This window comes from Protopterus annectens, chromosome 4.part1, assembly GCF_019279795.1.
Source record: "Protopterus annectens isolate FY-2018-M chromosome 4.part1, PAN1.0, whole genome shotgun sequence".
NCBI lineage: Eukaryota > Metazoa > Chordata > Ceratodontiformes > Protopteridae > Protopterus > Protopterus annectens.
Genome location: NC_056734.1, coordinates 460,068,029 through 460,091,445, shown reverse-complemented (window position 1 = coordinate 460,091,445; position 23,417 = coordinate 460,068,029). Strand labels below are relative to the sequence as shown.

At 39.3% G+C, this 23,417-nt stretch overlaps 1 protein-coding gene across 1 annotated transcript in view; it reads left to right on the top strand.

Moving 5' to 3' along the window:
• LOC122800919 (probable cation-transporting ATPase 13A4) overlaps positions 1-23,417 on the top strand; it is an 846,809-nt gene that overhangs the window by 603,661 nt on the left and 219,731 nt on the right. The window contains exons 22-24 of the mRNA XM_044070278.1: positions 9,227-9,269; positions 18,290-18,399; positions 20,856-20,952. Coding sequence (XP_043926213.1) covers positions 9,227-9,269; positions 18,290-18,399; positions 20,856-20,952 — 250 coding nt within the window. The remainder of the gene's footprint in view (positions 1-9,226; positions 9,270-18,289; positions 18,400-20,855; positions 20,953-23,417) is intronic.

Here is a 23,417-nt window from a genome sequence, read left to right as displayed (position 1 = left end):
AGGGTACTACATAAAGTTTGTCCCCAATTATAGTACCATAGCTGCTCCCCTCACAGACCTGACAAGAAAAAACAGGCAAGATAAGGTAGTGTGGACCCCAGCATGTGTGCAGGCATTCCAGAAGCTTAAAGAAGGTTTGGAGTCCCCCTATGTTAGCCAGTCCAGATTACAGCAAAGAATTTGTTGTGCAAGTGGATGATTCAAACCATGAGGTGGGGGGCTATACTCAGATTTCCTCAGAGGAAGAAGAGCACCCAGTGGTATATCTCAGCCTTAGGTTCCAGCCCAGGGAGGAATGCTATGCAGCTGTAGAAAAGGAATGTCTAGCCATAGTATGGGCACTGGAGAAACTTCAGCCTTATCTGTATGGAAGGAAAGTCACTGTAGTTACAGACCACAATGCCTTACCATGGCTGCATTGAGCCAGCCAGCAAAATGCCAAGTTACTACGGTAGAGCCTAGGGTTGCAGGCATATGATATGACAGTGCAACACTGTAGTGGGGTTAGCAAAACCAACACAGATTGGCTATCAGGACAGGGAATGGGGTAAGGTATTCCCAGAGAGGGTTATTCCTATCAAGCAATGTTTCTCAAGGGGCACTTAAAAATCTAGCTTGAGTCTTTGAAGGGGGGAAGAAGTGTGACAAAAGGAGGTACAGCCAGCACAGCTAGTTGAACATTTGTAAATAATTATATGTCACTTCTAAATATGAAAGCAATTTATGCAAGATGCTTGTGTTATAAATGTATTAGAACTGTGTGTCATGTGTATATATCAAACTGTTCTGTACAGATGTTTGTGTTGGAAAGATATTTGTAAAGTTCTGTGTTTAAGATGTAGCCACAGTGTGCCCAACTGGAAGAGAGCAGAAATGTATATATTTTAACAGTGGAAACTGGAATACAGAGGGTTAACCTCAGTCCAGTAAACTTTAGAAAATATTTGAAATTAAATCACTTCATAGGATACGCCATAAAGAGATTATCTCTCAAGTTTTCAATGCAGCTAGAGACATAAAATCTGAACTAGGAAGCTTTCTGTATTGTCTTTGGGGAGAACTAATTGCTACTTTGGAAGCATGAAGTAATGCAATTGTTTTATGACTTGCAGTATCTGCCAAATATCTGAGCAAAAGCCCTTTTATGCGTATTTTTACAGGCATATGCTAAATACTACCATATTCAGCAATGGGGGTTTTGCCTGGGAAATAGAAGTCAGATGACCAGAAATTATGTTATTCTGTAAGCTATCCCAGCAGTAATATTTCCGGATGACATTACCATCTGCATTATGTCTTTGACCTTACAACAAGAGCCATTCAGCACATCATCTCTTTTGCTCTAATGAAGTAATATTCTTGGCAACAGTATAACTCTCTTAGATGCAGTCAGGAATATAGTGAAGCTTAGTTTAGATTTTATTTTTCTTTATATGTGTGAGCCTGTACTGCAATGTTATTTTAAATATTTCCTGTGGTTTTGAACTATGATGTGGCTATGAATATATATTTAGTATTGTCTTGTTCTCTTATTATTTATTATTAAATATATTTAAACCTTTCATTGTGGCTGATCTGTGTAGAGATATTTAAGTTTTGACAGTACTTGCATATTCATTTGGTGACACTGTGTGGGCCACTCCTAATAGGCTTGCTCTTGGTCAAACTACCATTTGTGTTAATATTAATATTACACAGTAATATTGGACAGCCTTTGTTAAGGGGCATAAGGTAGCTGGCAGGAGTGACTGGTGGCAGTGAAAACTACTTTATAGTCTGGGCAGAAGGGGGCATAGCTAGTAAACCTGTGCAAGCTTTTCCCAGGTGTGTGTGTGTGTGTGTGTGTGTGTGTGTGTGTGTGTGTGTGTGTGTGTGTGTGTGTGTAAATAAAACGTCAAAGATTGTGTGTGTCAGCTACTTGGGCAGGGACATAAAGCACTGATTGGACAGAGAAGGTGCCAGAGGTCTTGGCTTGGTCACTCAGCTGAGATCTCAACTCTACAGCTGTGCCAGTGTGGAGTCTTATTGGGGATCTGGAGAAAGAGAGAGAAACCTCCCCCAGATTGACTGAGGTCTCTGTGTGCTCTTAAGGGAAATTGCACTTGATGCAGAGAGCTGCATCTGGAAATACTGTGTGTGTACCTATTATCCTCCCAGTGAATGTTCCCCACTCCTGCCAGTGGTGAGGATTGAGGCTCCTTGATTACTGGTTGGCAGTGGTGGGTCGTCACATGGTAACATATCTGTCAACCTGTAGACAAAGAAAATAGGAAAAAAAGCACTTGAAAAACAATCAGTTTAAAACCCATGACACCTAATTATCATACGATCATAGGTTCATAGGTAGGTACTAAGCTATTGGCCCTGGGGCCTATATAAGCCTAGCCAAAAATGTACCCTGGCTTTCTCCACCCAAGAAAATTATTTTCCTGTGCCCCTGTCGAGCAGAGCCACAGAAGTGATCCCTGGGGTGAATTCCCTATTTCCCATTCAATCATCAAGATTTTTCTTGAAGAGTGTTAATGAGGAGCTCTGTTTGACATAGATAGGTAGCCTGTTCCAGAGTTTGGGAAGTCTCTGGGACAGGAATCTATCCCTCCACCATGTCCTGTTTATTGTGGTGACAAGGTTTAAGTCCCTAGAGCGTATAGCTCAGAGGGATTGGGATTTCTTTAAGTGGAGCATGTCCAACAGCTCTGGGTTTGACATAGCTTTGTATGTTAAGCAGAGATCGCCTCTGAGTAGGCGATATGCAATGGAGTAAAGCTGGAGTTTTTTGAGACGGTCTGCACAGGGCATCTGTTTGAGGCCAGTAATCCTCTTTGTGAGGTATTTCTGCGGCCTTTCCAGTTGTTGTAGATGTCTTGTGAGGTACATACCAAAAGTGGTGTTGTACTCTATAATGGGTCTAATGAGTGATGAGTAGAGGGGAACAATGACCTCTTTTTTTCTGGATGAGAAACCTTTTGTGATGAGGTAAGCAATGTAGAAGGATTTCCTGACCACTGTGGCGATGTGATTATCAAAGGAGGGACTACTGTCCACCTGTGTCCAAAGGTCTCATCACATTTTCAGCATTAAGTAGACTACCAGCTATGTGGTAGTTCATGGGTACAGAGTTTTTACCAAAGGGGACGACAATACACTTTTTGACATTGAGCTTCAGGCCATGGCTTTGACACCAGGTATCTGTCTCAGTGAGGCCCTTTTGTAGTATGTCCACATCATTAGGAGTTTCGATTATGGCTCCTAGTTTGCAGTCATCTGCAAATTTTGTTAGCCAAAGGCCTTCTGTGTTGACCTGTACTTCAGAGAAGTAGATACCAAACAGGAGAGGACCCAGGACTGAACCTTGTGGTACTCCACTTGTCACTGGTCTGAAGTCAGATTTGGAGTCCGCTACTTTCACAGTGTGGTTTCTGTCCGTGAGCCAGCTGGCAACCCATCTTGTGACATAGGGATTTATACCTAGTTTAGTGAGCTTATCTGTAATTCCAGAGTGGGGGATGGTGTTGAAAGCCTTGGCGAGATCTAGATAAGCTGTGTGAACCACTTTACCCTCATCTATGGCTTTGGTGACTGCTTCAAAGAAGTCAATCAGGTTTAGGAGACATGATCTGCCTTTTACAAATCCGAACTGGGTAGGGTCCAGAGTTTGGAGATTACCAATGTCTTTGTTTATGAGTTCCATGATGATACGTTCCATGGCCTTGGAGACCAGGCTTGTCAGGCTAATGGGGCGGTAGCTCCCAGGGTCCGTCGTGGCTCCCCCTTTGTGGAGTGGGATAATTATCATGGTGCACCATTCAGTCTGAATCTGAACACCAAATAGCACATGACTCTTCCCACTTCTAGTAGGAATGTGGTTGTATTAGTCAGAAACACGTGTTTTAAAAAGAGATCTCTAAACACATTTTCAAAGATACAGAATAATCTGTGGACTTTAATGAACTGTATAGTAAAATTCTACCACACAATGTCATTTATTATTACTTCAGAAAAGGGAGTTGTAAGATGTGTGTCCTTACCTTAATTATGGTTGCTGCTGGTATGTTGGTGTATGTAGTGTGGTTTCTGTATACTAGACAGCTTCAAGAATCACATGTGATGAGGAGATTCAGAAAATTGTATGAAGAGGTAAATCAAGCCTAAAAATAGGGGCATACCTCCAAAAATAAAGACATCCTATGCAGGGGTAAATTGAGGTTGAAAATAGGACTGTTACTGCAATATATATGGGTACAGTTGAGTGGTCTGTTCATAATGGTGTCTCTTCGTGGTTAGCATACAGCACTGAGGATACAGGATACAGCTTCAAATGTTTAGTGTGTGTGTGTGTGTGTGTGTGTGTGTGTGTGTGTGTGTGTGTGTGTGTGTGTGTGTGTGTGTGTGTGCACGCACGCGCATTTTGCTTTGTTTTGAAAATGGAATAGCACTCCAACTAACCCTGCTTAAACAAACTGAAACAGTAAAGGGCCTGCTATTTCTACACAAATGGAAGTAAGATACCACTGAGCCATCCATATGCAACCCTCACAAAGAAAACTGACAGAAACTTAAAAAGGTATTTAATAGAGGTAAACTACCAAACAATGACATGTGCCACAAAGAAAAACAAACCAGTAAATCAAAAAAGAAAACAATCATACACCCCACATCAGATGCATCACTAGATCTATTATATACATACATAAATAAATAAATATAAATAAATAAAATATAATAGAAATCAGGATTGTGACACCATTCAGATATACTTTACAGCACTAAAATGTACGTTCATTGCAGAAACTTTATCTCAGAAAGTTTCCATGTCGTAGTCAACCTTTCCATTTCAGTGACTGCTCTACCATTGGGAACTTGTGAGTGGAGAATGGTTTTATGAGTGAAGCTGCATGCTAATGCATCAGCCAGATAAATAGCTAATTCTAATGATACACGGTCTCCCCTAACAATGCACATGGCCCCTGATTAAATCAGCTGAATGATTCAGAGAATTTCACCCTAGGAAGAAAAAGTGCATATCCTGTTTTGACATTGCTCACCCATTCACTCCTTTGACAACACTCGCATTTTATGTAAGTACAACACAGCCATGGGTGTATGTATGTATGTGTGTGTGTGTGTGTGTGTGTGTGTGCGTGTTTGTTTACGTGTGTGCATGCTCACACTGATACACATGGGGTGCCTGTGCTACTGTGATATGTGGGCTGCTGGGCAGAACACTAGCATGATCAGGTCTGGCAATGCCATGTTTAATTCAGAGAAGTGCAATGAGCTAGTAGGGATTTCTCTGTGTGTGTTTACCATGTCTCAGAATCATAGATACTCTCTTTTGAGCTAACTGATAAACCTGAGTTGGCCAATTAACTCCTTAGGGAAGAACAGTAAAAGGCATCCAAAATGTAAAAATAGCCTCCTGATGAACACAAAAGCATAAACATCACAAACAGGAAATAAAACAGTGCAGGATAGATGAGAAGTAAAGTATATTTGCAGAAAATTCCAGCAATCCCCATAAAAACAGAAAACAGAAAGTTGGTCTTATTAACCCAAGAGGTAAATTTAAAGGTATTATACATAAAAGTAAAACATTGAATTCATGCAAATCTATGCAACATTATTAATAACAACACATAAAACTACTATATTAATCCACTTAAAGGCAGTAACACAACATTAAACTAACTAATTTAAGAAAAATGATAATGAGAGCATTACTGCTCACAAACATATATCTTTCAGTTTTTGGAGTTGCACTCAAACCGATTCCTCTTGTGACCAATTTAAAGCCTGTTATACCTGGAAAACTGCATCCTTTTATATAAAGTACTAATCAGCTGACGTTCAGTCTACCTTGTGATGTGTCCTGGTTGGTGGCATATTAGAAAGCACCTGCCTGTACCTCTGAGTCAAGTAAACTTAGAAGTAAGAAAAATATTTTAAGCAAAACAGTTCATGATGTTTTTTTCATTACCTGCTCTGTACAAGTTATTTTCCAACAGTTAAAAACAGAAGGAAACACAACAAACAGTAAGTAAAATAAGTAATACAAATACAAATGAAACTATAAGAAAAAATGCATAAAATAAACTTCTCTTTTTTACACATATAATCAGAATGAGAAGAAAGAAACAGACAGGTTGACAGATGAGATCAGACAGGAGTCCCCATGGACTATGATGTTTGCAGATGACATTGTGATCTGTAGTGAGAGTAGGGAATGGGTGGAGGAGACCCTGGAGAGATGGAGATATGCTCTAGAGAGAAGAGGAATGAAGGTCAGCAGGACTATGACAGAATATGTGTGTGTGAATGAGAGGGAGGATAGAGGAATGGTGAGGATGCAGGGAGTAGAGGTGGCTAAGGTGGAAGAGTTTAAATACTTGGGATCAACAGTTCAGAGTAATGGTGAGTGTGGAAGAGAGGTGAAGAAGAGAGTACAGGCAGGATGGAGTGGGTGGAGAAGAGTGTCAGGACTGATTATGTGACAGACGAGTACCAGTAAGAGTGAAAGAGAAGTTCTACAAGAGGGTAGTGAGACCATCTATGTTATATGATTTGGAGACAGTGGCATTGACAAAAAGGCAGGAGTCATTGTTGGACGTGGCAGAGTTACAGATGTAAAGATTTCCACTGGGTGTGACAAGGGTGGACAGGATTAGGAACAAGTATATTAGAGGGTCAGCCCAGGTTGGAAGGTTTGGAGACAAAGCCAGAGAGGCAAGATTACATTGGTTTGGACATGTGCTGAGGAGGGATGCAGAGTATATTGGGAAAAGGATGCTAAGGATGAATCTACCAGGTAACAGGAAAAGAGGAAGGCCTAAGATAAGGTTTATGGATGTGGTGAGAGAGGACATGCAGGTGGTTGGTGTGATAGAGCAAGATGCAGATAACAGGAAGAAATGGAAACAGATGATCCGCTGTGGCAACCTCTAACGGGAGCAGCCAAAAGAAGAAGAAGAAGAAAGAAACATCAAGTCTGACAGTTTAGTGTAGGGGAATTAAGCTCTTAGCTGCTAGTTAGCTTCATTATGAAGTCTGGGGTTTGTTGTATTTTGTCTATCGTGTGATTCTAAGCATGGCAGTTAACCTACTAGAGTTACCAGATCACCAATGAAGACTGTGCCTAGTGAGTTTTCCTGTTTTTCAGATGAATAAAAATAGCAAATAAATAGGTTATAAATTTATATAAATGCAGGAATTAGTATTTCACATAACTATTATTTTTGTTTAAAAAGAAACAAAGTATAGAGATATTTATATTTCATTATTTCCAGTGTCTTTTATGTCACATAATCAACTGCTATACACTTAATAGAGCTATAATTAAAGAAATGGTGGAATTATTGGCATAAGAAAATTTCACCCTAATACGCACAAGTGACTCTTTTATCAAAACGAAAATTATACAAAAAGACACTCACAAGTGCACATGCACATAAATGAAATATACAGCAGCACAATATGGGTTTACTATAAGCACTTAAGTCACAGTCTGTAACGAAACACTTCCTTAAAGCCTGTGACTCGGGCATCTTGTAGTTTGCCTGGGCTACTGCCTACGGCTGAACTCAACTCTATGATTGTTTGAGGTGAAATAACCCTGCAGGGATAGTGGTGGCTCCACATCTTGTCCAAACACAGTAACCACAAGGAGGGAGGGGTTGAGAAGGTAGGTTAGAGTTTCAGACAGCAATCAGTATGGGGTTTATATTTGGGGAAGGGTGTTCTGTGGTCAGGGAGTGGGAGGGAACTTCAGGGTTAAGGAAAAGGACTGGAGTTTTAGGTTTAGGGACTCATCACATATTTTAGGATTAGGGGGTTGGAAGAGACTGCTTTGGTTAGGGTTACAGATTGAGTGGGAGTTTTAGGATTCGAGTTAGGGCTCTTGTAGGACTATGATGTTCTTTAGGGTCAGGCGATGGGAGGGATAGGTAAATAAGTAAGATCAGGCTTGTATGATCCTGGGAACTTGCCACTTGGGGCAACTGTCAGTAAGCAAATGTATCACATGCTACTAGGACACAATCACTTGTAGTAGACCCCATAATATCAACAACTCTAACAGTGTTTTCTAAATACTGTAATGCCCTCAGTAGTAAGCATTATAGAGAAATAACCTTCCATTCAGATTATTACTTCCTTCTTGCCCACCCTGGATGGCTTCATATATTCTCGGTTGATGAAATATTTTTTTTCAGAATCTTTACAGTATTCATTTTAAGTTATTATATTTTAATAATTATATATTCTCTTACTCTTTCTTTGTGCAAAATGTCTTAATATCTATTATACCATGACCCCCCCAAAACGTGCACGCTGATTGGCCAGCGTGCACATTGTAAATCGAGTTATACTAATGGAAAAAGGTCCGGTCGCCCGGACTTTTTCCATTAGTATAACTCTACTTAAACACTGTTCGCTATGTTAAATGGGTTTAACATAGCGAGACAGTTTAAAATAAGCAACGGACATCTCCGTTGCTTATTTTAACGTCTCGCTATGTTAAACCCATTTAACATAGCGAAACAGTAAAAAAGCAACGGAGATCTTGCTTTCTCCGTTGCTTTTGCTCAACTCTGATGTACCGCGCAGGCACGCAGTACATCAGAACCGCCGCGGATGCCAGACATCTGCGGAAGGGCAGTAAACAGGCATTATACTATGCCATTATTTAAGAAAAGTAATAGATTCTTTTCTTAAATAATGTCATGGTATAATAGCAATAACCCACTTCTGAGTGTGGGTAATGCTGTATTTACCCACGGTTGGCTTTGTTTGGTCCTCGGGCGCCTCGGGACCAAACCACGCCAACCGTGGGTAAATCCAGCATTACCCACACCCAGGCGTGGGTTATTGCTATACTGATTTATTGAAAACAACGAGGGATATCTCTTTGTCCTCACAAAACCTTTCTCTCAGTATTTGTCAATTAACTGTAAATTAATGTAAACATGCACTAAAATCACAAAACTGGTCACAGTAAAAACTTTTTTAAATGAGGAAAGAAAATGTATCTGGAATATATTTTTCTTAATTAGAAAATTATAAAATTTAAAAAAGAATGGGCAGTATAGCTTCTTTAATTTCTATTTCTCACTGTTTAAATGAGTGTATTAAGTTGGAAGAAAAAACAAAATTATTGTAAACTGAATCACAAACATGTCATAACACTGTGAACTTAGAGAAAACAATATTTTCCTTTTTTTTTCTTTTTCAGATACTGTGTCGGAATGTGTGGAGATGGAGCAAATGATGCAGGGGTATGATTTATTTATGGCATTTCAATAACGAGTTTGAAATGAATAAACAAGTGTTCAAACTGTATCTAAGTTATAATCACTCTACTGAAATGGACTGCACTCTTTTCTTCTCCGTTCCTTTTTAATTTGATATGAAGTTCTTGTTACCTATGTAAACAATTCTGTGGAAACACTAGGCCGGAATGACCATCTGTTGTTACTTCAGCTCTGTGGAATTATACTAAAAGTGTCATCTAGCCTATTTATTTCTGGAATTTAAACAGGCACCTTTTACTGTATTTATTCATTCATTTCCTCCTTTCCCAAACTTATATATTAGAGGAAATTTTACTCTGGTTCATAGGAGGTTCCTAAACTAGTGGCAGTAGAGGTTTTACAAGCCTAACCATTTTAATCCTGACTATCCCCATTTGTTATTTTTGGGTAGTTTACAGGATGAATTTATGAACAGAGCTGGTCTGTGATCAACACTGGCTATCCCTGTCCATGAGGGACACAGGTGCCACCCCAGGGGTGAATTTGCAGTCTCTCATTCAGTTATCTAGGTTGCTTTTGAATAGGGTCAGTGAGAATCTCTGTTTTACATGAATATGAAGTCTACTGCAGAAAAGCAGCAGTCTCTTTAAGACATATCTGTCTCTCTAGCATGTTCTGTTAGTGTCAGAAGTTAGGTTGAGATCCCTAGAGTGAGTGACTCTTGTGCCATTTGACTTGTGGATGTGCAGCATTTCTGTTAGGGCACTGTTGGAGATTGCCCTACAGGCCAAGTGCAAGTCATATTTCAACAGCCTGTTAGATACAGAATAAAGTGACAGGGTTTTCAACCTGTCCACACAGGTCATGGTTTGGAGTCCTTGTATTTTCTTAGAGAGAAGCCTCTGAGGTCTCTCCAGCTGTTGCAGGTGCCTGATGAGGTACATGCAAAAGGGTGCATTATACTCTATTAGTGGTCTAATGAGGCTCAAGTACAGTGGAGTTATAACATCCCTTGACCTGGATGCTATGCAATTGCTTATGAGGTGTGCTACATAAAAGACTTTCCTTCCGACTCTGGAAACTTGGTGGCCAAAGTTCAGATTGCTATCAACCTGTTTTCCCAAGTCTCGCATTACTGAGTTAGAACTTGGGGGGTGTTGGTAATATTGTAATTTGTAGTGAATTTTGTTTTGTCAAATGGAATAATAATGCATTTTTTACATTTAGTTTTAGACTATGGATTTGGCACCAGTCATTTGTTTGCATTAAACCTTTGTGTAATATGCTGACATCGCTGGGGGACTCATTGATTGCTCTCAGTTTGCAATCATCATTGAACTTGGTTAGCCAGAGGCCATCTACTTTGGCTTACACTTCTGAGAAATGGTTACCAAACAATATATATATATATATATATATATATATATATATATATATGCGGTGGTGGTGCTGCGGTAGTGTTGTCACCTTACAGTAAGATATTGTCCTGTTCGATTATCAGCTAGAACATCTTCTGTTTGGAGACATGTGTGAATGGGCGTACCTTCGCTGAAGGTTGTGCATCAGGGCCGGCAAATCGGCACGTAAAAATATACTGCCAATCATTAGCGGACCGGAGTAAAACACTTTTAGTATTTTGCCAAATGCCATTTTATCAGTTTGCTGAGACAAAACACTATTTTGGGAATTACCTTTTGAAATATACTGACCAACAACCATCCTACCCACTGATCGTTTGTTTAGTGTGACAAAATGTGTATATGATTATTATATAATGCAATGCAGTCTTTTAATACAGGAACACAAAATCTCTCCATTTTATCTATGGATATCTCCCCAGGTATGAGTTAATAGTTACTGTTATATCATGTATGCACCAAATTGACAGTGCACCATCCTCTTTCCAAGAGATAAGCATTCTTTACTCTTGAGATTTACCTACTGTTAGCTTGTAGAGATGCAGGTTAGAAAATATTTTCTGTAGAACAAATCATCCTCAAATATGACTCATACTAGTCCCAACATCAGAAGAAACCACAAATGCTGAATATCAGTCCACTTATTTAATAAATATATATATATATATATATATATATATATATATATATATATATATATATATATATATATATATATATATTTAGTGCTTTCATCTCATTAAAACATTCCCTCTGGAGGACACAAGACTTCATTAGACTTTACCCGAAATAGGATCATAGGATCTTAGGAAGTTATTAGGCTAACTGTCCTAGGGCCCTTAAGTTCTACCCTTATTGCCACAATCAGCACCTATTGCCCCTGTCCAAGAGGGACACAGGTGGAACCCCTGGGGTGAATTTACAGTTACCCATCCAATCTTTCAGATTATGTTTGAAGAGGGCCAATGAGATGACATGTAGTTGGAATCTGTTCCAAAGGTGTGGTAACCTCTGGGAGACAAAAATGTCCCTCAAGCAGGTTCTATTAATGTCACATACCAGGTTAAGGTCTTTAGCCCAAGTAACCTGTTTGACTTATGGAGATGCAGCATTTCCAATAAAGCAGGATCAGAAATTGCCTTGTATGCAAGGCAGAGATCACCTCTGAGTAGTCTGTATGAAACAGAATAAAGTGACAGTAATTTCAGATGATCCACATAGGACAGATAATAAAGACCTAGAATTTTCCTTGTGAGGAACCTTTGTGGTTTCTTCAAATGCTGCAGGTGCTTTGAACGATAAATACCAAAAGGGGCGTTGTACTTAATTATTAGCCTGATGAGGGATGAGTACAGGGAAGTTATAACTTCTTTTTTTCTGGAGACAATGCTCTTACTTATGACATGAGTAATATAGAATGCCCTTCTTATCACTGTGGAGACATGGTGGTCAAAAGTGAGGTTGCTGTCAACCTGAGTGCCCAGGTGTCTCACCACTGAGTGTGTACTTAAGGCATTGCTATTGAAGTGTTAATTGGCAGGAACATTGCCCTTGCCAAAAGGGATGATAATACATTTTCTTGCATTGAGTTTAAGGCCATGACTTTGGCACCAATCATTTGTCTTTGTAAGGGGTCTATATTATAACATTGAATTTTATAAAGTTCGAATGTTATAATATTGAACCAGTAATGTCGAACGCTGAAAACAGCGAAGGTGCAGGACACCAAATTCTTTCCCAGGGAAAGAATTCGGTGGGCCATTGCTGTGGTTTCTCTGTTTTCAGCATTCGATATGTTGGAATGTTATGGATCGGGTTCAGGTAAGTGTGCGATTGTGTGTGAGTTAGGGTTAGGGCGAGAGTCAGGTAAGTGTGCGGCTGTGTGTAAGTTAGGGTTAGTGGGTGGGTTAGGTGAGTTAGGGGTAGGGCGCGGATGAGGTGAGTGTGCGATAGTGACGGACCTTAGGGTTAGGGTTGGGTTAAGGTAAGTGGATAGCTAGTAGTGTATGTAAAGGTTAGTTTAGGTTTAGGTGTAAGATTTTAAGTGTATGTGTGTGGATTGCTGTTTTTTGTGTGTGTTTGTGTTGTGTGTATTTTTCTCGGAATAGCGATTTTTTTCCCTGGGAAAAAATCACTATTCTAACTGTTCGATGTTTGCAGATTTCGGTGTTTAGGGTTTGATATTATAACATTCGATGTTTACGAACTTCAATGTTATAATATAGACCCCTTTGTAAGACCCTCTTGACATAATTTGGAGATTCTATGATGCTCCCAGTTTGCAGTCATCAGCAAACTTTGTCAGCCACAGACCTTTAGTACTTTAGAGAAATAGATTTGAAACAGTAGAGGTCCCAGGACTGATCCCTGTGGAATACTACTGGTTACATGTCTGCCATTGGAGGTGGATTGCCCTATTTTGACTATATGGGTCTACCAGTGAGCCAGTCAGTGACCCATCTAACAATATAAGGTTTCATATCTAGCTGGGTGAGTTTGTCAATGTTGCCTGAGTAGGGGATAGTGTTAAAAGCCTTGGCTAAGTCTAAGTAGGCTGTATGCCAGGTCCTTGTTGACTATCTTAAAGAAGTCTACCAGGTTTAACAGGCGTGATCTCCCTTTGACAAATCCAAACTGAGTAGGGTCATATGTTTGGAGACTACCTATATCTTTGTTGATAAGGTCCATGGTGATTCACTCCATGGCCTTGCAGATAAGGCTAGTCAGGCTAATAGGTCTGTAGTTCCTGGGGTCAGTGGAAGCACCACCCTTCTGCAAGGTAACGGTGACCATTTTTCATTCAGCTGGGATGAAGCCGGTATTTAGACTATGACTGAAAACAGCACCTAACGGTGCTGCTAATTCTTATGTAGGACACAGCCTGGGATGTTATCAGATCTCACATATGCTGTTTTCCTGACCTTAGAGAGGGTGTTAATGACTTGCTCTTTAGAGATACAAGTTAGGGGACAGGTGCCAGTGATATCATAGGTTACGTGTGGCAGGGACAGGGGAGTGACGTTTTCGCAGAACCTGTCAGCCAACAGGTAAGATATGTTCACAGGCTCTGTATACGTGGTATCGTTAACTATCAATTCAGCACAAATCTGGACCTTTCCTTTTAGGTTACGGATGTAACCAAAGAATGCTTTATGGTTGTCTTTAATTGAAGAAGCTAATTTGGATTCATAGTTTGCTTTGGAGGACTTCACGAGAAATCTTATTTGTTTGTTTAAGCTGCTGATGGAGTGTTACCAGTTTAGGTCTCGCTCCCTCTTACTCTTAGACAGCAATTTCTTCCTCTTATTGTAAAGCCTGTTAATGGCAGTTGTCCAACAGGCAGATTTGCTCTTGTTTTGGTCCTATCAGGTATGGCTGAGTCAGTGCAGTTATACAGCTGTTTGTATAAAGCACTGGTGCAGAACTCAGCATTGCTGCCAGTTCCATTTGAGAGGGGATATGCAGAGAAGCTATTTATATCATCCTGTAAGAGGTTATAATCTGCTTTGGAGAAGTTTTTTGGTTTAGTTGCGCTGGGGGGGGGGGTTCAGGTGTGATAGTTACTTCAAATGAGGCTGGTTTGTGGTCAGATCTCACCAGGGAAGACCTCACAGTGCTACAGTGGTCCCCCATATTGGAAAGCACCAGATCCAGGATGTTTGCACCCCTTGTAGGGGTGACAACAAGCTGATCCAGGGCACTGGAGTTAATGAAGTTGTGGAACCTTTGGGCAAGTGAGTTTGAGCACAAGTAATTTGTCCAGTCAATGAATGGGTAGTTAAAGTCACCCAAAACCATGGTGTTCGGATGTATCTTGATAGACTCAAGTATATCCAAATTGGTAGAATGGGTGTCCTGATTCATGGAGGTGGTCCTGTAGCTGGCAATGACTTGAATAGGTGTCCTACCAACAATTAATTGCACCTGAAGTATCTCCAGGGAATCATATTGTTTGACCAATCTGGAGGTATATTTATCTTTAATGAAAATTGATATACTGCCTCCTTTAGTTTTCACACCTTCAGCTTCTGGTCTGTACATGTGAAGGAAGTGTAACCCCATATAGCTAGGGTGCTCACCAAAGCCTTGAACCAGGTCTCCATGACTGCATAAATGTCTGCATCTTCCAAGATGAGGATTTCTTCCAGTAAGAACAGTCTCATTTTAAGACTCCTAACATTTAGCAGCATAACCCTGAAGCTGTTTTTAGACAGAGCTCTTACACTGGTAATTTGTCCTTGAGACACTGCTTAAAAAAGGTACTGTGGGGGTGGTAAGAACCTTAGCCAGTAGCTGAAATGCAAGGGGTGACACATGAAGACCATCTCTGGCAAATCATCGATGTCGGTCGATCATGTCATCCCAGGCTGATAGATACTGGATTCCCTTAGAATGACATCAGAAACTAAACTAATTATTGAAGTCAGTCATTTTCTGTTTGTATTGAGGCATCATCCTAGGTGAAGGTAAAATGCTACTTAAGGCTAGGGACACACCTGCCTGAGATACACAGACCAAGAGCTCAGTCATGTCTCTCTTCATATAGTCCACAGAGGTATGTCTCAAGTCATTCACACAAATATGGACTATGATGGAGTCATAACAGTACCTGTTATGGAGAGTCCTGAGTGCATGTGGGATATGGTGTATCTTGGCACCTGACAGACAGCTGACCATGAACTTATCCAGCTGGTGACAGGAACATCTGTGTGTCTCATGATGGAATCACCTATGATTAATATGTTTGATATTGTGGTTTGTCTTAAGGGCTTGAAGGATGAGACATTGGTACATGAGCTATTATGTGTATTGTGTACTGCAGAGGAAGTATTATGTGTAGCGTGCTTGTGTTTGAGTTTGTAAGGTCTCTCTGGTGTTTAGGTGAGAAGTGCATGCTGACAACCTGTTCATTGTCATATGTACTAACTGGTGTGTGAGAGAGCATGGATTCAAGGTTCTTAATATAGTTGCATGTCTCACGTTGCGTTTGTGTGGACTAGGAGTAGAGGGTTGTCGGTGACCATGAGGCAGAGGCTACACTGTCTCAGGATGCCCATGTTGTCCAAGGTGACTGGGGAAATTGTTGGAAATTGTGGGAAATTGTCCATCCATAATGTTAGGTAAAATTTTATGGTGAGAAAAAGAGGTCGCACTTAGGAATGGCTAGTGGGTGAGAAGTGTGTTGGTACCTTTGAGGCTAGGCTTAGTGTTCCACTTGATAGAAGAGCAGGGCTGCGAAAAACCTCTGTAGGACCACAAGTTAAGTGCTAAGGAAAAATTTAAGAAGCAATATGTTTGCATCTAAACCACCAACAGTGACCACCGCTATGCAGCAGTGCATGATGGTACACTACACACAGACAGGTACAAACACAGGCCTTAGCCAAAAAAGACGCTCTCTCTGAGCACTACTCCAATCACTCTCGATAAGATGGAACCCAGACAACACTCTCCTCCCACAAGGGTGCAGATGGGCCTTCACCTACAAGGATGGCTTGAATTTGATGCTCAGAAATTACAAAACAGACCCAGAAACAGCAAACCTGGAACTGGGCTATGCTACAGCAGAACTAGTACAGTATACAGTAAAATGTGGCAAAAAACAGTTCAGACAATTGAAGAATGCAAATACAAATTAAACATGCATTATAAGAGGAAAAGCAGGCAGTTATAGTTAGTTGGATGCAACAGATGCCTGTGTGTGTGTATGGATGCCATTGCTCTCAGTGTGGCTCTGGGAATGAAGGCAGTGTGTGGCTATCTTTTTTCTTCAAATTTAAGAAAAATCAGCCAAGCATTAAGGAGAGAGAGACAGCATTGTGAAGAGGAGAATCCTGAGAATTAAAGGTGGGAACAATACTAGCCCCATGTGACTTCAGTCACAGCCCAGTAAGATCTTGGATTACTAAATAGTTGCACTTCCTCTCTACAATAGTATGGGATTTTAGCAGTCCTTATGAAACTGTGTCTCATTTCAGTAAAATGAAGCATAATGTGATAAATGCCAGCATCAGTGTATGGGTGCCGTATTGTAACTGGGAGCGTTTGAAGAGCACATCTGAAAGCACTTCTTTCACCTAGTCTCTCCCAGCTGCAAAGACTATGCCTTCTATAGCAAACCAGTGCAGGTGCATATTTCCACATAACAGGACACTCAGATGTAGTTCATTCCTTAAAACTGACACACTGTCCTGACAGCCCTTGCTGCAGGAGCCTTCCTGAAATGCCACTCCTTTCCTCCAGTATAGCTGTGACTGTGTCAGCCATTCACTTCTATTCCACTATCACTAGCTTATCCAGCACCAAGGCTGTTAATCCAACTTACTTTATCTGTGAGGTAAACTTCTCAATCTAGCTATGCTATGGTGGCGAACTGACAGCGTGTTTTAATGCAGTCATACTTATTTGTCTGAAATTACTGTCTTTACCAGAGTACAGGAGGATAGTTTATTTATCAATAGAATACCACTACCTTTCTGATAATTATATTGTGATGTTCGTGTGTGTGTGTGTGTGTGTGTGTGTGTGTGTGTGTGTGTGTGTGTGTGTGTGTGTGTGTGTGTGTGTGCATACACACACACACACACACACACACACACACACACACACACACACACACACACACACACACACACACTCACTTATGTATATTTGCAGTTTGCCCCTGATTCTGGAGTTAAGAGGTTCAAAGTTGTGGAGGGCATACTTGAACAATATGGTGGACTACGAGAAGTAAGCAACTATTTTAAGTACTATTTGTCAATTAGAAGTATACAAAACTTTTTTTAATTGTACAGAAGTTAAGTTTCAGTCTTATGGGAAGAAGATAACAAAAGCTCTGCTCCCACTCTTTTGCGTTTGTGTATTAATAGCCCCTTCTCCTTAGGAATTAAGTGCGAGGCAGAATTCCCTGGTGCATCTGTGTCCTGGTCTGTCCTTTTACTCTCATTTCCCATCTAACGAACTGTGTTAAACATTCCATTCTTACTACAGCAACATCCTTGGTGAAACACAGCTGCACGTTTTCCTTTGTATCAAAGGTTAATAAATGTCTTTATGATCAATTAAATGGATAAAATCTTATTGAAATTATGAACGTTTCTTACACAAACCAGCTGAAGCTATGAGCAATTGTTATATATATATATATATATATATATATATATATATATATATATATATATATATATATATATGGATTTTCTTTTCCTGTTGTAATCACTTGTAGGAAGTTTCATAAAGTCACCAGAAAAGTGTATATACTTCATCAACCTTTGCATAACTCTTTAATTTTTTATTTTTAAGCTAACTGATGTAATGTCTGTCACTTTTCTGCCCTCAAATACCTATGCACACATTACTGATTATTCAATATGAATTTCTTGCTGAATGTTTTGCCACAGACATAGTTAAAAGTTATGTTTTTGCAGAGCATCTCCAGAGCTAATGCTATTGTTTAGATATATAAGCAAAGTAATTGATCGATTGTTCCCAACAGTTCAGTTACAAATAAAGTCAAAATTAAAAACAGAATATTAGTTTTATGAACAAATAACTTGCAGAAACGTATATTAATACAGATATGCAAGTAATAAACTGCATTTTTCTTTTCATCTCTTCTTTTAGGCTTTAAAAATGGCACATGCTGGTATTTCCTTGTCGGACCAGGAGGCATCTGTGGCTTCACCATTCACGTCTAAAATTCCCAGCATACGTTGTGTTCCTCTGCTTATAAAGTAATTCCTTTTCTCATATCTTAAGATTCTGATATGCTGGCATAATAATAAAAAGGGGAAATTTCCAGGAGCTGTATGCTTTCTAAACCATATTTTTTCTGTACACATGTTGTCTTAGATTCTGTTCTAAAGTCCCTGTACCTCACAAGACCATTGCCCTGATCACTGCTCTTTTACAGTTTACTACTTTGCAATGCTGCAGGGCACCCTTCTGTGACAAAAGCACAGGCAGGAGTGATGACACCTGGGACCTTCCCTAATGTTCCCAAATGAAGGGAGTTTTATCTTTATACTCCACCCACATATTTGTACAGTGCCAAAAAATAGCCTAGGTGTGCCTTGTGTTGTATACAAATAGACTAGAATAGCACTTTGCAAAATTATAATATCTTACATGCTGCATTTCTCCAGGCCTCCACCTAGTTTCAGTATTGCACTGGCAGTGACCTACTCTCCCCACCAAAGGACATCTGACCATTTGCCAGTCAGTACCATCTTTCTGATTGTCCCTCAGAGCTACAACCTAGTAAACACATATTGTCTGACATTCAAGAATGAAATCCTTATGCAAGAAGGGTGTCATCAATGTACTTCATGAAGAAAGTCCATGTTTGGTAGTAGTCCAAACTAGAAGAGTGTTGGACAGAACATGGATGTAGGGCATCATGTACACTGACCTAAAGGGCTTGTCACCCTCTAGTGATAACAAGATGATTTAACTCCATAGTTATTTATATCAGCATCTCCTTACTGAATAAAGCTCAAGAGTTCAAAACAGAAGCACCTCAGTGCAGTCTCATTATATTCTTAGTATAAAGTGTGTCATATTATGTTGCTTATACTAACAAAAAACATTTGGCTAACATGTTAGCACCTGAAATGTGTACATTCTCTGTAACAACAGCGTATCTCCCAAATTTCCAGATTTTTGCAGAATGTCCAGATTTTTTGCCTCATATTTTTGTTCCATACCTCATAAAATGTGTGGCTTTCTAGCAAATTACTGACGACTGAAGTCACTAAATAATGTCATACATTTGAGTTTCAGACTTCATGTCCTTTAGAAAAATGCATGTTAGCCCAAATCCTGTTATTCTAGCACTTTTATAAGTTTAGAAGAGCAATATTCAAAATCTGTCCCTATTTTCTGTATCCTTGTCCCCCCATTATTTTAGGCTTTGACCAGATTTCTTGTGCCAAGAGGTTGAGAGGTGTGAACAACAGAATCTAAGGCATTTTAAGTTATTTAAAAATGGCTGCAATTATATTTTGAGAAAATGGCATTTCATTAACTTTTTGATCTTTTTCCCTTTTTCGTATGGAATTGTATTGCCTTGAAGAAAAGATCCTCAGTGTTGTCTGTCATGCCCAAAAGCCACCCCTTGCTTTACTTTCCATAATAGCTATTTGTCTTTATCAAATTAGGAAAAAGTGGTACAATCACACGCATTTCTAATTTATTCTGGGTCTCAACCTATGATAGTCGACAGTACTGTTAACTTGTATCCTGAATCGCAAAGTCTGAAGCAAACATGGAAAAAGAGCTGTGTGTTTTTTATGATAGAGAAGGTGTGCTACTTAGTATAATCCTTTCTAGAGAGATATGACTGAACTTTTTTTTCTTTTGTGATTCTGGTTACTTCCCCCTTGTGTGGATTTTAAAATCAAATGGACCTAAAATGGAAGCAGCTTGCTCATAAGAAAAGCATAACTCTGGAAAGATGTCAATAAAAGAAATGACAAAAATGAAATGACAGGACCATAACCCACATGTACATTGGCAGTGTGGTACTACTAACACTGCATAACGCATGGTAATTGTATGTCAGACTTGACATTCTCATCTGCCTAAATTTTTATAGGTGCACTCCAAAGAGTCTGTGTTTTCCACAGCCTGAACAATGGCTAATAATTAAATAAAAATGTACATTGAACTTAGTACTAAGGCCGAACATTCCTAGTTCTCTATAAAGCAAGTGCTCTGGATTATAATGATAGTCCACAGACACTGATTGTAGGTAGAAGCAATGATATTGCTCCTTCATCAGCACAATGCAGTTCAGTCTATTATCCCTCATCCTCTCACAGATATCCCAGCATACATCTGTCTGCATCCAGCTGCCCACATCAAATTTCTACCTGTTTTTCAAGTTATAATCATGTTCATTATTTCCCTTCTCATGATTTTTGCCTTGCTAATTACCCAGGTCAATGTGTGCCATTTCCAAGTGCTATTGTATTGCTTAAAATGTACAGTATCTGATTAGTGAGAAGTATCTTTATTACAAATGACTGAACTCATTACTTACTCTAAAAGGTCAAGGCATGTACTAAAGGCTCATTTTTCTTCTAACTTAAAGTTAAACATTTGTTTAAAAGTATTAGTGTGTATTTGCAATAAATGCAGCTTATCAGATGCAAAATTGTCATTAAGGAGTTTTTTCCTTCTTTGGCAGGGAAGGGCGAGCAGCACTGGTTACCTCGTTCTGCATGTTTAAATACATGGCCCTCTACAGCATCATCCAGTACTTCAGTGTCCTGCTACTTTACTGGGTATGTCTGCTATAGGCTTAATGCAATGAATTAATGAATGCATGATAACCTTTAACCCTGACACATGTGATGCATGCTCAGCTGTAATGCAGTGTTAAGAAATGAGTACTGCTGTTACGTGTGCGGTAATATATTGTGCAGATAATGTGCCGAGCAGCTGAAATACACACAAATGACACACAAAATCTCAATAACACAATGCATTTCTGCCTGCCACTTGGAATTGTGTCTTTTATAGTCAGACTAGGTTTGTCCCACAGAACTTAAAAATATGATCATAGCAACATTAGAGGTATATGTCCAGGTCAGATGTATTCGTGATAGAAGATACGTCAATACCTTTGTACATGGCATATGCTGCAAAACCCATTTCAGATGTATGCTAGTTTAATTATTTGCAGTGTTTTGTCATGTCTGATGCTCCAATATGTGTTTACTGGGGACAGATTTAAGAGGGCAAGGCTTGCTCTTACTATTTTAAAATTTTCAGCGTCGTGTGGTCTGATGCCTTTCTAAGTACCAAAAATGTTTTCATCATTTTTGTGTCCAGAAACATATAGATAGTATTTCTAGAACCAACTGAAATCTAGTGGACTAAATGCAAAAGTATAAGAAAAAGGTTTTTGCCCTAAGTTTATTGAGGGTAAGTGTGCTGCTTAGAACTGTGAAAATCTAAATGCAGTAAGGAGAAAATGTATGACTCTGCAATTACTTCATCACCCTCAGAATTCCATCTTCTCTGAGGTGCATTGATTTTGGAGTTAGTATGGGGATAGAGGGATATGGGGATATACAGATCTTGCTCACTTACAAAAAATGCTTTTAATGTATAACTATGAGTTTTGCACTTCGGTGTTATTTCTCAAAAATCACAGTACATTTTTTAGAGTTTTGTGGCTCATGGTACCAAGTGTTTAACTACCAATGGGACAGTTCTGAAAACATCTGAAATTATAAAATCTTGTTGTGTGCATTTATTAAGACCTGCTAAAGCAAGATTTTAAGGGCACATAACATGTATTAAAATTAATTTGCTTGCTTACAACATTTTAAAAGTAAATTGTACATAAAATTAAGGTTCCTTATGTCACTGGTTTTGTTTTTATTAATGCAAAGGGTCACTTAAAGTACTTCAATGTCCTTGTAAAAATAGTATTTGTCAGTTTACATATTGGAAAGACACTAATAAATCAACAGATTTCTCATGTTATTGAAAGTAATACAAAGTTGGTGCCTGATAAGTGATCATTGTGTGTATAGATGAGACAAGAATAAAGGAATTCTAGTGAGGCATAGAATATTAATTATATAACGACCCCCCATTAATATTCCAAAACGTGCACGCTGATTGGTCAGCGTGCATTTTGTAAATCAAAGACTTACACTAATGGAAAAAGGTCCAGTCGCCCAGACTTTTTCCATTAGTATAAGTCTTTTTATTTTTGGACAGCAATGGAGAACGGAAGAGCTCTGTTGCTGTTATCTCGCTATGTTAAATGAGTTTAACACAGCGAGATATTAAAAAAAGCAACGGAGATCTTCCTTTCTCTGCTGCTTTTTTTAAAGCTGTCTTGCTATGTTAAGCTCATTTAACATAGCAAAACAGCTTTAAAAAAAGCAACGGAGAAAGGAAAATATATGTTGCTTTTTTTAAGCTATCTCTCTATGTTAAACTCTTTTAACATAGTGAGACAAGTTTTTAAAAGCAACGGAGATCTTCCTTTCTCCGTTGCTTCCACACACGTAGTTCTGATGTACTGCGTAACCATATGCATGTGCGGTACATCAGAACTGCCGCAGAATACTGGACAGTTGCGAAAGGGCAGCAAGGAGGCATTACACAATGCCATTATTCAAGAAAACTAAGTATTTTTTTTCTTAAATAATGTAATTGTATAATAGCAATAACCCACTTCTGGGTGTGGGTAATGCTGGATTTACTCACGGTTGTCTTTGCTTGGCCACTCGGGCTTCGCCCTTGTGACCAAACCACACCAACCATGGGTAAATCCAGCATTACCCACACCCATGCGTGGGTTATTGCTTAAATATGACCTGCAACTTATTGTGTACATCAGACAAGTGTAGACTTGATAGCCAAGAGATCTTATTGTTTAACAGCATATATTTTTTTGTTAAACAGTAAGACAATTGTCTCATTTTCATTTAGTTATAAGAACCGTCATTACAAAATGTACAGGATGCCTGAACAGCATACACGTGCTGCATATCCTATAAAATGTCAACACAAAGATGAAAACAAATTTTAGAAGAGCACAACACAAATCCCCATATTAAGAAATAGAGCTAGTTCTAATATGAAGTATAAGAGAAAAAAAATGTTTTGCAGCATCTTGGTGTTGCAATATAATATTTTTGCTATCTTTTGCATTATCCCATTCTGTAGCTACATATTCAGGTATCTGTTGCAGCCCATGTTAAAGCTGGCTTCCAGTACCAAAACA